Genomic DNA, 15,645 nt, shown 5'->3' on the forward strand with positions numbered 1-15,645 from the left:
AGAGAACCCTTAATCAACATGAGTGAATCTAGGCACAAACCCTCAGCCGACTGCTTGGTACCATAAGGCTATACATTCACTTTGATTTTTGTTGGTCTTGCCTATGGAGATATTTGATCGTGGTCTCTAATCATATGCAATGCATATTTTTACAGATATATCATGTGACTAAAATGTTCAGTTTAGAATATATCTATCTTTAAGCATGTAACATAAAGTTTAGGTGGTAATGGAGTCAATATTGTGTTCCAAATACACAGCCCTGAAAATGAATACACTGGAATTGAGCCACTAGGCAAATTGAAAATACTAATGAAGGCAAGGGAACACCAGCATATTCATGAAAGAAATGTGTTCAGTTTATTCTGACATTTATGACTAAACATTTATGACTAAAAGAATACATAGGAAGAGGGAGCTAAAACACAGTAGCTAATATAAGTATTTATTTTATATTAAGAAATTTCTAAATGCAAAACTTTACAGTAAGAAACTGGTTATTTTATATATGATAATCTTTTTTTAATGAAAGGAATCATTGTAGGAGAGCAGATAAATTTGCAGGCAAATATTGAAGGCTAGCAATAGCAAAAGCCATTGTATTATGTTGAAAAGTAAAATGAAATGTTAACTTGGTTGATGATGGAGTAGGATTATTATAATGAACATTAATTTTGAATTTCTTTTTCTAGACTAAAAGACTATATCAGTTTTAACTATTGCTGTCTTTGGTGTCCAACCAGTTCATGCTGTCTTCTTCTTTCAGCAGCAATTCGAGTTGCAGAGTTGCACGTTGTTATTTAAATGAGTGACTAGATCTTGACATGTGATACATTTCCCATTGCTGAAGTGGTTACAAAATCAAGTGCTTCCAGTGATTATATCATTATCATGTTTTATTTAACACATATTAAATTCAGGCACTATTCTAAGCTTTTAACATATTTTTACTCATTTAATTATCATATGGTAATTGAATAATTGTATGCTGCTTCAAAACTTTAAAAAATAAAAGAAAATTTATAATTTATATTGTTCTGTGCTATTTTCTTTATTATTGCTATTACCAATTTAAACATTTATTACCTTTCCTATTACGTACACTAATGTGGCCTAAAACTTCATTCTTCCTGTAATAAATGTTCTTTTCATTTTTCTGTTTTTTAAAAAATTGTTTGCCTATCCCATATTTTGGATTATTTGCTTCAGTAAAAGAATCCAAGAATTTGCTAAAAAGATTTCAACTACAGACAAATCATTCTGTTCTTTTTTCTTCACCTTACAAAACGTTCATGCAATATTAACAGTCAACTGCATTCATTTCTAAGTAGTAATGCCAATGATAAATGCTTTAGTGCTTTCTTTATGATTCTGGTATTTCCCATTTTGTTGAAATACAAACGTGAAATTTTTCAGGTTTAGCAGAATTAGGTACCCTGTGTGATCCTTTACGGAGCTGCTCTATTAGTGAAGAAAATGGACTCAGTGCTGCCTTTACCATAGCCCACGAGCTTGGGCATGTGTAAGTACCTTCTGTCACCTCAGTAACATGCCTTCTATATACCATTGCACAAATGTCTAAAATTCCATCTTCAATTGAGTAATTAGCACCTTTATATCTTTATAAAGTATTAGTAGTTTAATTTTCACCCCTGAAATTCTAACTCTGGCTCTTTTGTGATCTATGTTAGGTCAGACAGGCTGCACAGATCAACAGACTAAGCAAAGAACTAGAGCTTGGGAATTCTTTTATTTCATTTACTGTATTGGATTACATGACAAGCACTTCTGGCCTCTATCCCTTGTTATCCTATACATGACCAGGTACTGTGCTCTACCATCTTATGGGAGGGCCTGCAGGGGCCCCTGGTTCTGGGGAACTCCCCAAAATATTTGTAGTACCAATTCATTTCTTGCTTTTATAGCTCAGAGCCCCAGCAGAAGATGTGGCCTGTGGGAATTTCTTAATTACTAAAAGATTTAAAAAAAAATTTCCTCCCAGTTCCATAATCTTTTGTTTTTTTGTTTTTTTAAATTTGAGATTCTCCTATCTGTTCCTGCATTATTAAAAATTCTACTGGGGTTTTATGCTCTAAGAATGTGGAGGCTGTGATTTCCCATGATACCCTTGGAGCTCCCAGAGAAAATCAGAAACCCCTCTGAAACTCATCCCCTGAAAAATGACCCCAAATGTACCCCCAGTACTCCTTTGATTTCTTGGTTATCTGCTAATAAGGAATTGAGGCTAGAGTTGCCTCTCTTGACTACATTTTCTTTTCCTGGTCATGGCTTAACGTCATTAGAGTATTCAGCTGGAATAATTTCAAGTGGAGATCATTTTTATTAAACTAGTGCCTCTTCAGTTCCCTTTAGCATGGTTATATCTCATGACCATCCACAAGATGCACACTCAGATTTTTATATTGTTTGTTGAAGTGGGGGCAGATCAGGAACCTGCCTGAGGTACCTCATGCATTGCAACATCTGGAAAGCACTGATTTCTGGTTACTACTGGTGCTAACTAGGAGAAGAGTGTTCTTGCAGAGGGTACCATCTTAGACATTTATTTTCTTCCTGAGAAACTCTTTACGTGTCTTTAGAATATAGGTAAGTAGTTTAATTAAAATACTGATTTAAGTACAAATTTCGACAGGCAAGGATCTGAATCAAGTGGTTTCTTCTAAATGTGAGTTTTTACTGGGGTCCTCAAAAGAATGTGTAGGATTTGTTGCTGACCAGCTAATCATTTAATATCATTGCTCTTGTTGTGAAGATTTGGTTGCCCTTTAGGAATATTTTTATTATTCCAGTTCAATCAAATCATCACTTATTGATTATAAACCAGAAAGAGCACTTAGGCTGTTTCATATGAAATAGATGGAAAATATAGAGTGATACGAAATTAAAGAAGTGTTTTTTGTGTTTTGTTTTTTGTTTTTTTGATACTGTAGCGATAGTCGATGGTCTGGAATTTAGTGTGGTAGAGCCTTCACCTAATCTTTCCACACACATCTCCTAGGGTATGTGTGTTGGAAACTACAGTTATTTTTATATTAATGCTAAGTCCATATTGTGATGAAGTGAGCCAGAATCCAAATATTTTGATTGTTTAAATTCAAATACCAAATCAACAGACTGTACTACTGATCAAAGTTATAATCTACTGTTTCTCAGACATCATGTGCTTCTAAACATGAAGGTAACCCTAGCATTACAATACTTTATGGAAAGGTCAAGAGTACAAATCCTGATGTAATCAGATTTATCTGCATTTTAGATTATACTTTAAATATAAGAGATCTGTTTCTAATGTTGTATACATATTTTAGTGTTCTTTTTTAAGTGTTTATTTTTATTTTTAGATTTAATGTTCCACACGATGATAGTTTTAAATGTAAGGAAACTGGAATTAAACATCAATATCATGTAATGGCTCCAACTTTAAATTACCACACAAGTCCTTGGACCTGGTCAAAATGTAGTCAGAAATATATCACTGAATTCCTAGAGTAAGTGATTTTGTGTTACTTTAGTTAAATAATTGAACATTTATTAGATTATGAAATTTGAAACTTGTATGTTCTTTTAGAGTGGTTCAATCTCTGTTGAGTTTTTGATTGTTTAAGCTTACTTTCACTGTACAAATGGATGTTTAAAAACAAGAAAAGAATTTTATTATTTCATTCTTAACTAATATTTTTGGTGTGTGTGGGGGCAGTTCAGATCTAGCTATCATTTTTTTTTTATTATTTGGGCTCTCTGTTATGGGAAAAACTTCTTTTAGGGGGAGACAATGGGAATCAAAGCTTCCTTGTGTGTGTTTGAATTTTTTCAGACACTACTAGGTAATAGTTTAAGAGGAGTTTAGTTTAAGTTTAAGGTGCCCTTGAAGGGCAGAGAATAGCTAAATTCAAACTATGAATATTACAAATAGTTCTCTGAAGGGATATGGAATCTCTAGGTTTACCTGTTCTTTGGAGGCTCTTCCCAGCTCTGAAGACAGGAGGCAGATCCAGATTGTTCTTGCCTTGCCTCTTCAACTCCTAACAGGTTTCTCTGCTTCCCAACTTCTTATCCAAATGGTTTTTTTTTGTCCTACTTACTGAAACTTGTTCAAAAGGCAAGGCCAAGCTCTTATAAACACAATACTGTTTGATTTTTTTCTACTACATATTCTAATCACCAATTTGTGCGGTTTTAGTTACCTATCTTTACGAGAACTACAGGAATAAATGAAACCATGTTTTGGAATATATATGTATAAATATATCCCTTAATTATAATCAGCAGTGATTATTTATCCTTGTATGGGAACTTGATTTGAAAGCACAATACACAGTTGCTGATCTATACATGATTGCATATAGCTTTGTTCAATTGCTGACTGAGGTATTGATTAAAAATACCAGTGGGTGTGCTTATTTTTGGAAGGGGGTAATATGATTCTAGCCAATGGGTATTTTAAAAATTACATGTTCATTTTTGGGACAAAATTGAATATGCCCTCTAGCCGTAAAAAAATCCCCCCCAAGATATTTCTTCTAATTATTTCAATTGAATAAATTGCTGCTTTTAACCCAATTAGAATGGCTGAACATTTTCACAAAGTTTTCTGCAGACTATCTATCGTGTGACAAACTAGGAATAGCAAATACACATTTTCACCACTATCTACCACTTTTCTAACTCCTTAAAGATGTTATATCATATACTTTAATAGCAATTTGCAAGGTAGACACTACCACTCTCAATTTACAGATGAGGAGACTTAGGCTCAGGGAGACTAAATAACTTGTTCACACCATGCATTCTGGGAAATGATGAGACCCAAATGCAAACTCCCAAAGCTGACATTATTGACTCTGCTTTACATTCTTTTCCTAAAAAACCTCTTTGAGATGGAGACCACATAACACTTTTGGAAATTCCTTTGTTTTATTGTCACTTAGAGCTATCAATGTTCTTTCTCAGATGATCTGAAAACTTTACTTTTTACATTTTGACAATTTGGACATTAGATATAGGGCATTGCTATTGGATAGCAAAGCAGACCAAAAGTGTAGTGTGATCAAAATAGGAATGTATGTTTCAAACATGATATTGTGATGAATTTTTGTTTATTTGTTATTCTTTTTTAAAAATGTTTACCTTTAAGCCAGTTGTGGGGATCAAATGAGAACAAACACATAAAATGTCCTTTATAAACTGAGGTTTTCATACTGACTTTCATGTGAATTGGTTTTTAAATTATGAAAAAATACTGATAATCTCTTTGAAAGTGCAGAGCTATAGAAAATGTGATAAAGCATCTTATACTGAAATGCATACATATGTATTCACAATACTTTGTTTTCTGTCATTGTTACAGTACTGGTCATGGGGAATGCCTCCTTGACAAACCAAATGGAAGAATATACGATCTGTCTTCACAACTTCCTGGATCAGTGTATGATGTAAACAAGCAATGTGAACTTATGTTTGGTCCTGGATCACAAGTGTGTCCCTACTTGGTAAGAAAAATTATGTCCTTTTGTTTGAAAACTACCATAAAGTTGTAGTTTGACTACATTTAGAAATGTACATTTATTCTCTTGGACAGGCAGTGTGCTGAATATATCTTAAAATTTTTAAGTGTTAGAAAAATTTAGTATTTGTCAGGAAGAGGTTTAAAAAAGTATCCCCAGTCAGAAAACAGAGTCACAGAGAGGTTACTGAAAATTAAAAGCATTCAAATAGTTATTTTCAAATGATGTTGTTTTGCGGGTGGGAGAAGAAAATATAAGTGTTTTGATAATGAATTGTATTAAAGGCCCCAGGAATCTCAGAGACTACATTTTAATTTATACAGATTTGAATCCAAAGGAATGAAATTTGAGTCTTGTTTAGTTTTCATTAAACCATTACTCTATAATTTATTTTGAGGATTTTTCACAGGTTAGATGCTTTAAATTTCCACCGAAATAGCTGAGTTAACATTTTTACTGAATCTATAACCAAGATTTTACCTTATTTTGAGGGTAAATTAAATTTAGGATTTAGTTTGAATAAATGTCACTACTTTGGTGAATCCATGCCTTACTTTTCCAAGCAGAATACTCATTCCATTTTCTTCATTCCTGTATAAAACTTTGCTAAATTGCTTACTATACGACTCGATAGTGAGGATCATTGGACCAGGAATCCAGCCTTATTTATTCATTTAAATATCCCCAGGGTGCAGTTCAGGGTCTGCCACATAATAGGCACCAGAAAATAAATGCTTACTGCATGTTGAATGAATGAATAAATGAATGTGGGAATGAATGAAGGAATGTATGAGTAAATGAATGAATGAAAGTTACTTAACAGTGAGCACAGGGACATACAAAGCATGTTCCGTACAGTGAATATTATTCCTAAAATCTTAAATTTATAATCACAAATTTTATAAGCTTTTAAACATCTACTTTGGAGGGGGGAAGATTTACCTTAATTTTTTGTTATAAAAGATACATTTCTTTCCTGCCTGACTTAGGTACTGAATGAACTTTGAATTTAAATTCAGAAACAGAAAGAGATTATCTTGGGTATAGCTCCTGTGAGCCTCTGTGAATTTTCCTATCTTGTGAAAACTTCAGAACTCTTTGTTCAAAAGTTGAAAGTATGCATTATATTCACAAAATAGGAAACCAGTATACATTATACAATATTTCTGTGCACATTATTCATACATTCCACTGTTGGATCAAAAGGGACTTTTGGAAACTCCTTGTGAATAACATTTAACAACAAAAAGTCCTTTAGAAAAATGTCTTGCAAAGAGAGAAAAATGTCTCACATAATTTTGAATACTTCTACTTCAAGACATCTCTTCCATTGTTCAGTGTTTGATGATAATCCAAAAGTTTTAAAACATGAAATGTTGCCATTTTATGTGTTTAGAGGAAAATCGATGACTAGGACTGACTTAGCAAAGATTTGTTTACTGATTATTTCCCGCTCTGACCATGAAACCAGGAAGTACCTAAGATCAGCTTATAAACCAATGCATGATACTGAATTGATTCCGTGGTTACAATGTTATTTTCACTCTTGCTTGCCTGCCTTTTCTTACTCTGCAGAAACAATGCAGGCGTCTCTGGTGCACGAGTGCAGAAGGAGTTCACAAGGGCTGTCGCACTCAACACATGCCACTGGCAGATGGAACCAACTGTGGTCCTGGGATGGTAGGTTTTCTCGAAGGGTGAGTCTTGTATCAAGAGATTATCCAAGGATGCGATTGCTCTGCGTTTCAGCATTCTTCCTTTTCGCTGTCAACTATTGTTCTGCTAGTTGAATTAATGTTTTTGCCATATTTGTTTGATGTAGTATGTTGTCAAGTGAATTAAGATTTTAATTTTACCCTTTTTCTCAAGACCTAGCAGATGGATATTATAGTTACATAATAACATGGGTATTTAGTTATCTAAGCATATTATAGTCTTGTTATTAAAAATGAGTCTAGCCATAGATATTACAGCAAATCCCCCAAATTCAAGGATGTTACCACTGTATACGTTTTATCCTAAAAATTCAGATAAGTATAATTGAAAGTTTTAAGTGGCTTCTTCAGATCTTTATTGGTGTTAATGCTTAAAATACCTTGTACTGCAAGATAAACTGCCTACCATACTACATCTTTGCCATTCTAGCATCAGTCATGAACGTATCTAAATCTGCCAACATGATGTCAAGTGATAGGGTTCACCAAGATAATGAAATGTGGTATATTACATTGATTGATTTGCGGATATTGAACGATTGAATCCTTGGGATAAATCCCACTTGATCATGGTGTATGATCCTTTTAATGTATTGTTGAATTCAGTTTACTAATATTTTGTTGAAGATTTTTGCATCTGTGTTCATCAGTGATACTGGTCTGTAATTCTTTTTTTGTGATATCTTTGTCTGGTTTTGGTATCAGTGTGATGCTGGCCTTGTAGAATGAATTCGGAAACATTCCTTCCTCTGTAATTTTTTGGAATAGTGTGAGAAGAATAGTGTTAACTCTTCTCTAAATGTTTGGTAAAATTCACTTGTGAAGCCCTCTGGCCCTGGACTTTCATTAGTTGGGATTTTTTAAATTACTGATTCAATTTCATTACTAGTGAACTTCATGAACTGGTGTTTTTATATTTTCTTTTTCTTCCTGGGATTTAGTCTTGAGAGATTGTATATTTCTAGGAATTTGTCCATTTCTTCTAGGTTGTCCATTTTATTGGCATATAATCATTTATAGTAATTTCTTAGGATCCCTTGTGTTTCTGTGGTGTCAGTTGTAACTTTTCCTTTTTCATTTCTGATTTTATTGATTTTAGCCCTTTCTCTTTTTTTTCTTGATGGGTCTGAATAAATAAATTTTGTTTATCTTTTCAAAGAGCCAGCTCTTAGTTTCATTGATCTTTTCTATTATTTTTTTGTAACTATTTTATTAATTTCTCCTCTGGCCTTTATGATTTCTTCCCTTCTACTAACATTGAGTTTTGTTTGTTCTTTTTACCCTAGTTCCTTTAGGTATAAGGTTAAGTTGTTTACTTGAGATTTTCCTTGTTTCCTGAGGTAGGCTTGTGTTGCCACAAACATTCCCCTTAGAACTGCATTTGCTACGTTCCATAGATTTTGGATTGTTGTGTTTTTATTTTCATTTGTCTCTAGGTACTTTTTATTTCTTCAGTGACCCATTGGTTGTTTAGTAGCATGTTGTTTAGCCTCCACATGTTTGTGTATTTTACAATATTTTTCTTGTAGTTGATTTCAGGTCTCATAGGATTGTGGTCAGAAAAGATGCTTGATATGATTTCAGTCTTCTTGGTCTTGTTGGTTGCCAGGTTCTGCCTTGTGCGGAGGCTGCTGGCCACTTGTGGGTATGGCTGGGTCCTGGTGCGGCTGGCTGCATGGTTAGGAGAGGCTTGGTCCTGGTGCTAGCTCACTGGTGGGTGGGGATGGATCCCAGGACAGCTGGCTGTGGGGCCATGGTGCTTCCCAGGGATGGTGTCCGTGGGGTCCAGGGAGTCCAGGCACTGGTACCTGCCCCTTAGTGGGTGACTCTGGTCCCAGGGTTAATGGTAGTCCATGGTGGGTGGAGCTGGGTTCTGGTGTCTCTAACTGTGGGGCCTAGGGGTCCTAGAGCTGGTCAGTTTGCTGGTAGGTGGGCTAAGGCCCAGGACGTCCCAGGGCTAGTGCTGGTCCACTGGTGTGCTGAATCTGGTCCAGGTCCATGGCTGCAGGGCCCTGTTCGTCCCAGAGTCCATGTAGGCCAGCCGGTGGCGGGGCCAGGGCCCAGGGGGTACCAGGGCTGGTTCCCGCCCCCTGGTGGGTGGAGCTCTGTCTGGTGGCTGGCTGCAAGTCTCTGGGGATCTAGGGGCTGGGCATTCCAGGACTGGTGCCAGCAGGCTGGTGAGTGGGGCCAGGTCCTGATGCTAATAAGCTAGCAGGAGGATTAAAAATGGTGCTTGCCAGTACCAGTGTCCTTGTGGTAGGATGAGCTCCCTAAAATGTCTCCTGCCAGAGTCTGTGTTTCCAATGTGAGTCCCAGTTGCTTTCTCCCTCTCTGGGAGGCTCTCCAAGATCAGCAGGTGGGTCTGACCCAGGCTTCTTTCAAATTCCTGCTTCTTCCCTGGGTCTTGGAGCATATGAGATTTTTTGTGTGCCTTTTAAGAGTGGAGTCTCTGTTTCCTACAGCCCTCTGGCTCTCCTGAAAGTAAGCCTTGCTGGCCTTCAAAGCCAGACATTGTGGGGCTCGTCTGCCCAATGCAGGACTCCCAGTCCAGGGAGCCTGATGTGGGTTTTGGACCTCTGGGTCCTTGGGGAGAACCTCTGCAATTGTAATTATCCTCTTGTTTGTGGGTTGCCTACCCAGGGGTGTGGGTCTTAACTGTATTATGTTCTCTCCTACCCATCTCGTTGTGGTTCCTTCTTTATATCTGTAGTTATAGATCTTTTCTGCTAGTCTTCAGGTCATTCTCATTGATAGTTGCTCTGTAAATAGTTGCAATTTTTGTGTGCCCATGGAAGGAGGTGAGCTCAGGGTCTACCATCTTTGCCCCATCTCCTGTGTGTTCTTGATTTTAAGTAAATGAAACTATACAGTATACTCTGTCTTGGCAAGGAGCAAGTGGGTCAAGCTGCTTTTTTTCAACATAATGTTTTGGAGTTTCATTCAAATTGTTGTGTGCATCAGTACTTCATTCCTTTATGTTGCAGTGTAATTCAGCTGCACCATAATTTGTTTGCCATTTTCCTGTTGATGGATATTTGGGTCATTACCAGTTTTTAGCTTTTATGAATAAAGCTGCTGTGAGCATCCTTGTATAAGTCTTCTTGTGAACATATGTTTGCATTTCTCTTGAGTAAATACCTAGAGTAGAATTTCTGGGTCATAGGGTAGGTGTGTGTTTAACTTCATAAGAAAGTACCAAAAAATTTCCAAAATATGTGAACCATTTTAGACTTACCAAGCAATGTAAACATGAAAGTTTGAGTCGCTTTGCATTCCTTGCCAATTTTTGATAGTGTTAGCCTTAACAAAATTTTAGCCATTCTAGATGGGTGCAAAATAGAATTTCATTGTGATTTTAACTTGCCTTATTCTGATTATTATCAATTTTGAGCATCTTTTCATTTGCTTATTAGCCACTTAAATATTCCCCCGGTGATATGGTATGGAGGGCATGGGTTTGCTGGAATTCAGGTAAATATGATGAGATACTGAAACCTACTATAAAGCCCATGTAGATTAAAGGTAGAGATGGCATTTGGGATAAAATGTGGATCATGATAGGTATAAATTCCCTTTTTAAAAAAATCAATTAAAAATAGTGAGCCCCTATGCATTAGCCATTTTCAGTATTAAATGGACCTGTTATTAAAGGAAAATTTAAACAAATATCCTATAATTTGGCCTTAACACTCTCCTCTAGTTCCTTTATCTTGTGACTATCTTACATGTGAGATGTCTGTTAAATGCTTTTGGTAGTAAATCTATTTGCATGAAGACATGCTGAACCCATCTGATGATGAGTTAATTTTACTACATGGTGAATAGTATAACATTCTTTTTCATGCTTTGATGTCTCAGAAATACATAAATAAATAAGGAACATACAAGGAATCTTTAAATGTTTCTGGAAGATGCCCACAAAATTTACATGCACGTAGTATATTCTATTCTGAGAGTTTGTTTTTGTTCACTTTTATAATGGCTTTCTCATATTGAATGATTTGTTCCAATGGAGGGCACAAAGGGTGGGTAGAAGGGATGGTGGGAGATTTTGGGCAGGTTCTTTTGTACATTTCCACTTTCTTGATGAAAGCAAGGGATGAAGTGATCTTTGAGACTTTGAACGAGATAGAGCAGAAAGTTAGCTTAAGGCATGGGAGAGTGATAGATATCTTTGCATAAAAAATAGAAGCATGGACAAATACTATATTAACAAATATTTGTTTGCTTCTTTTGTAAAAATATTTTTCATTATACTATTTAAGTTTTCCCCATATGTGTAGGTCTTCCCTCTCCAATGAGACTCTAGATCTCATAGGCAAGGTAAATTTCCTATTCTTTTTTGCCTTCTGTCGATCACTTTACAGTTACTCAGTAGATACTCAGGAAATATTCACAAAGTGGTGTCGCATGTAATCTCATTTCTGAATTGATAACATTTTGCTTAAAATTGTATACCTTTTTTTCTACTGATCTTTGTGCTATTGCTATTATTACTGTGATGTCCTAATTAGATAATGCATGAATCATTTCTTTTTGTTTTATTTTTATAGCATTGCCACCATGGGCTATGTGTAAACAAAGAAATGGACACACGTCCTGTAGATGGCGATTGGGGACCATGGGGACCTTACAGTTCTTGTTCAAGAACATGTGGAGGTGGAATCAAAAGCACAACCAGGCTCTGTAATCGGCCCGAGTATGTCTTTTTTATGTCACTGTAAATTAAGATTATCTCAAGGCACCAGAAAGTAAACATCAATTTCATTCACTTCTAAAACTGGAGGTCAGTCTGTAAGTTTCTGAGATTCAGAAAACTTCTGGAGTACTTTAAGCCATGTTACTTTATATCTTGGTAGATTCAGACCTTAAACAAAAAAGTAAATTAAAATAGTCTTGAGAATTTGAATCAAGACCAAGCCATTTTCTTTCTTTTCTAATTTGGTATAAATTTGAGAAATAGTTGTCAATAATGATGGTAATATAATGGCATTTTTACTTTTACTGTGCTTCTATTGAAAGATCCTGGCCCCTTTCAACTATGTTTTGGCTTTCCTGGATAAAATATGTAGTTTTGTTACCATATTTTTACTGTTTGGTATAATCTGTCATGTCATATTTTCTTTCTCTTCTTTTCATGTTATAGATGCTTCAGTGTCTTTAGTTTGAATAAGTACTGACGCATAGGTCCTGCTCACCGAACTATTTAAAAGAATGTAGGGATTCCATAAAAATTTTAAAATAATGTTTCTGTTGTTATATGTTATATATATAAAGACTTTTTAATGCAGAAATGTGACATACTTTGAATAAAATCCGACTTAGTTTATTTGAATTTTTGAAAAGCTAAATTATGCTGAAAGTCTTCACTTTTGTCACTGACAAAAGAGTTTTTACGTTCCAGCATAAGTTGATATAGAGATAGATGGCTATAGATTGATACCATGAAACTCTTTGAACTGAGTGATAAGTAGGATATACACAACAAAGAGGCATATATACTTCTTTTAAAATTTAACATGTTATCATCTTCCTTTCTGATTGTCTTTGGCTCACTCTATGTGTCCCCCCACCTCCAAAATGAAGAAACCCTTTTTTGAGGTTTTAAAACAAATCCCCATCATTAGTTAGGTCCTTGTTAGTTAATCTAGTCGTGAATAAGACATCATTTCTGCCCTCCAGGCCACAGTGTCCATGTTAAAATGTATTTTCTACAGTTCATTAGCCACAGAATTGCTTCACAACCATGTTACATACTTCTGTTAAAAACAAAAAGTGTTAGTGGGACATCAGTGGTTTTCCAGATCCTGGAAAGGAATGGAAGAGTTTTAGAAGTAAATGGCAGAAATAATCTTGTACTGATGTGCTTTACAATGTAATGAATTTGACTAGGCCAAGAAACGGAGGAATGTACTGTGTGGGCCGCAGGATGAAATTTCGATCATGTAACACTGATTCATGTCCAAAAGGCAAGCAGGACTTTCGTGAGAAGCAGTGCTCTGATTTTGATGGTAAACATTTCAACATCCATGGTCTGTCCCCTAATGTGAGGTGGCTTCCAAAGTATAGTGGGAGTAAGTAATTAGAATATTTTTTTTAATGTAAAATTTTTGGAGACATAGGAACACATAGCTGTGTTATCGTACACCCAGAATTTGACTTTTTCTTACAGTTGCCATGAAAGATCGTTGTAAACTGTATTGTCGGGTGGCTGGAACCTCTAACTTCTACCAGTTGAAGGACAGGGTTGCCGACGGTACTCCTTGTGGAACTGAAACAAATGACATCTGTGTTCAAGGTCTGTGTCGGGTAAGTAAACTTACTACATTTTAAATGACTTTCAGAGTACTATTTTCCTTCTGTAAGTCTAACCAAATATTACTTCTATGACTTCAGATACATTCTTGCGAATTCAGTGCAGCATCCTTGGTTGCTACCGGGCTGTCTATAGGAACATGGTTAGGAGGCTGTTACTAGGCCATTCTCCGTCATTAGGAGTGACTCATGAAGCAGTAAGATGAGTTTGCTGATTTTGTTTTGCCTATGGCACTTAAAATCAAGATGAAAGATGAGGTCAGCTTCCTAAAAATATAGAACGTATTAGGACCCAAGGGTTGTAAAGTCCTTTTGCTACTTCGAGCGTGACCCTTCTGTGGTGACATTTTTCCCCTCAGTGTTAGAAGCAGTGATATCCTCCCTCCCTCTCTCCATTCTCTTACTTATTATGTACATTCAGCAAACTTCTACCGAATACCTGCTAGATGTCACATACCGTTCTAGTCACCAAGATGAAAGAATGGAACAGAGCACCTACCTCCAACGTGGACACAGATTTGTGGGGGAGATAGGCACACGCACAATTAGAATGCAGTGCTATGGGCTCATCTGCAAGGTGGCATGGGGACGATGTAGGAGGAGTGTCTTGTTCTGTGGGGAAGTGGGTAAAGGATTTGGGGAATGCTCTTGAAGGGTGTGAGTCTGGAGCTAATTATCAGGGTAAGTAGGTTTAGAAAGGTGAAGAAGTAAGGGGCCAGGGTTGGAGGTAGCTACCAGCTGATGGTTGTTATATGAAATTTTTTCCTGAAGTCCTTGGAAATCCAAGGATTTAGAGTTAAGCAAGAGATGTGATTCGATTTGCATGTCAGAATCGTCAGAATATACTGGGTTGTTAGGAAATTGGAGTTAGGTAGGCCATTTAGCAGGATTCTAGGTGAGAGCATATGAGCCCCTGAATTAAAGCATGCAAATTGCAGATGGTGATTTTAAAAATGGATGGTGAGTCTGAGAACTAGGATAGTGAATGCTGTCTAAAGAATACAAATGCCATCTTGTGAACTCATTCCTTTCATTAAGTGGAACTTAATAGGACCAATTTCTTCTCCCTATAACCAAACATCTATTACCAGTTACCTAGGTGAGAAAGGCCTTGCACCTAAAGGGCTAATGAGATGTTCAGAGAAACTTAAATTACACTTTGGGAATAGACTAAATACTAGAAAAAGGGTACTTGGTGGCCTGAAAAACTTGTTTTATCTAAATTAACAGCAGGAAGTCAGATACCATGAAAAAATATGACAAGTATCTGAACATAAAGATGCATGTTACTTTCAGAAAATATCTGGATGAAATTCTCATTTTGGAAATATTTGCCTTGTGAACAAAAAGTCATGAGGCTTATGAATTTTTCTTACTTTCCTAATCACTAAATTTAAAGGAATATTCCAAAGAACTAAACGTTACTGCAATGTGTGCAGAGGACACCATTGGTGTGGAGAAGGGCTGCACTTGTTCTTTCAAAGCCCTAGAACAAACCATGTATACTTTCACCTTTATTTATTTATTCATTCTTTTTCATAATCACTTTATTATGCTAGGTATTAATTTTTTTTTTTTTTTTTTAGGTATTAATTTTAAAGAAGTAAATTGTTTCTTTCAAACGTGCTCATTTAATTCCCGGAGTTCTAAGGTCATGAGTGAAAAAAGTGAATCATGAAAGACATCTTTTTGGAGTTACTGTAATGGGTTACTTTTTGTCCCTTTTGAATTACGTGTATTTAAAGAGTGATTTTCAAATGACGGATGTCTGAATCACTGTCGGTGTTTGTTACAATGTGGATTCCTAGGTTTTTACCTCCAAGGATTTTAATTCAGAAAATCTGGGAATCTGTCTTTTTAAATCCCACGCCATGTGATTTTGATGCAGGAAGTATGTGGATGACCCTTTAAAAAACACTGCTTTTTCAACCATGTGAACAGATGTGTGAAAATACTGGTGTACAAACAAGATCAGTATTCTGAAAAAACCCTGTTGTATTGAATCTCCTATTAACTGAAAGAATATTTTTGAAAAGAACTTTGTTTTTAAAGCACCATGCTTTTCATTAGTCCTTTTTATGATGTTCATT

General features: G+C 35.9%; 1 protein-coding gene across 3 annotated transcripts in view; it reads left to right on the plus strand.

Moving 5' to 3' along the window:
* Nucleotides 1-15,645, plus strand: part of ADAMTS20 (ADAM metallopeptidase with thrombospondin type 1 motif 20) — a 195,624-nt gene that overhangs the window by 83,548 nt on the left and 96,431 nt on the right. For 2 of the 3 annotated variants that reach the window (XM_007168333.2, XM_057557413.1), the window contains exons 8-14: nucleotides 1,417-1,522; nucleotides 3,363-3,509; nucleotides 5,369-5,510; nucleotides 7,101-7,205; nucleotides 11,794-11,939; nucleotides 13,133-13,314; nucleotides 13,413-13,549. In XM_007168333.2, the coding sequence (XP_007168395.2) occupies nucleotides 1,417-1,522; nucleotides 3,363-3,509; nucleotides 5,369-5,510; nucleotides 7,101-7,205; nucleotides 11,794-11,939; nucleotides 13,133-13,314; nucleotides 13,413-13,549 (965 nt within the window). The remainder of the gene's footprint in view (nucleotides 1-1,416; nucleotides 1,523-3,362; nucleotides 3,510-5,368; nucleotides 5,511-7,100; nucleotides 7,206-11,793; nucleotides 11,940-13,132; nucleotides 13,315-13,412; nucleotides 13,550-15,645) is intronic. The other variant, XM_057557412.1, reaches the window with a different exon arrangement.

The sequence above is a fragment of the Balaenoptera acutorostrata genome, chromosome 11, assembly GCF_949987535.1.
Source record: "Balaenoptera acutorostrata chromosome 11, mBalAcu1.1, whole genome shotgun sequence".
NCBI classification, from domain to species: domain Eukaryota; kingdom Metazoa; phylum Chordata; class Mammalia; order Artiodactyla; family Balaenopteridae; genus Balaenoptera; species Balaenoptera acutorostrata.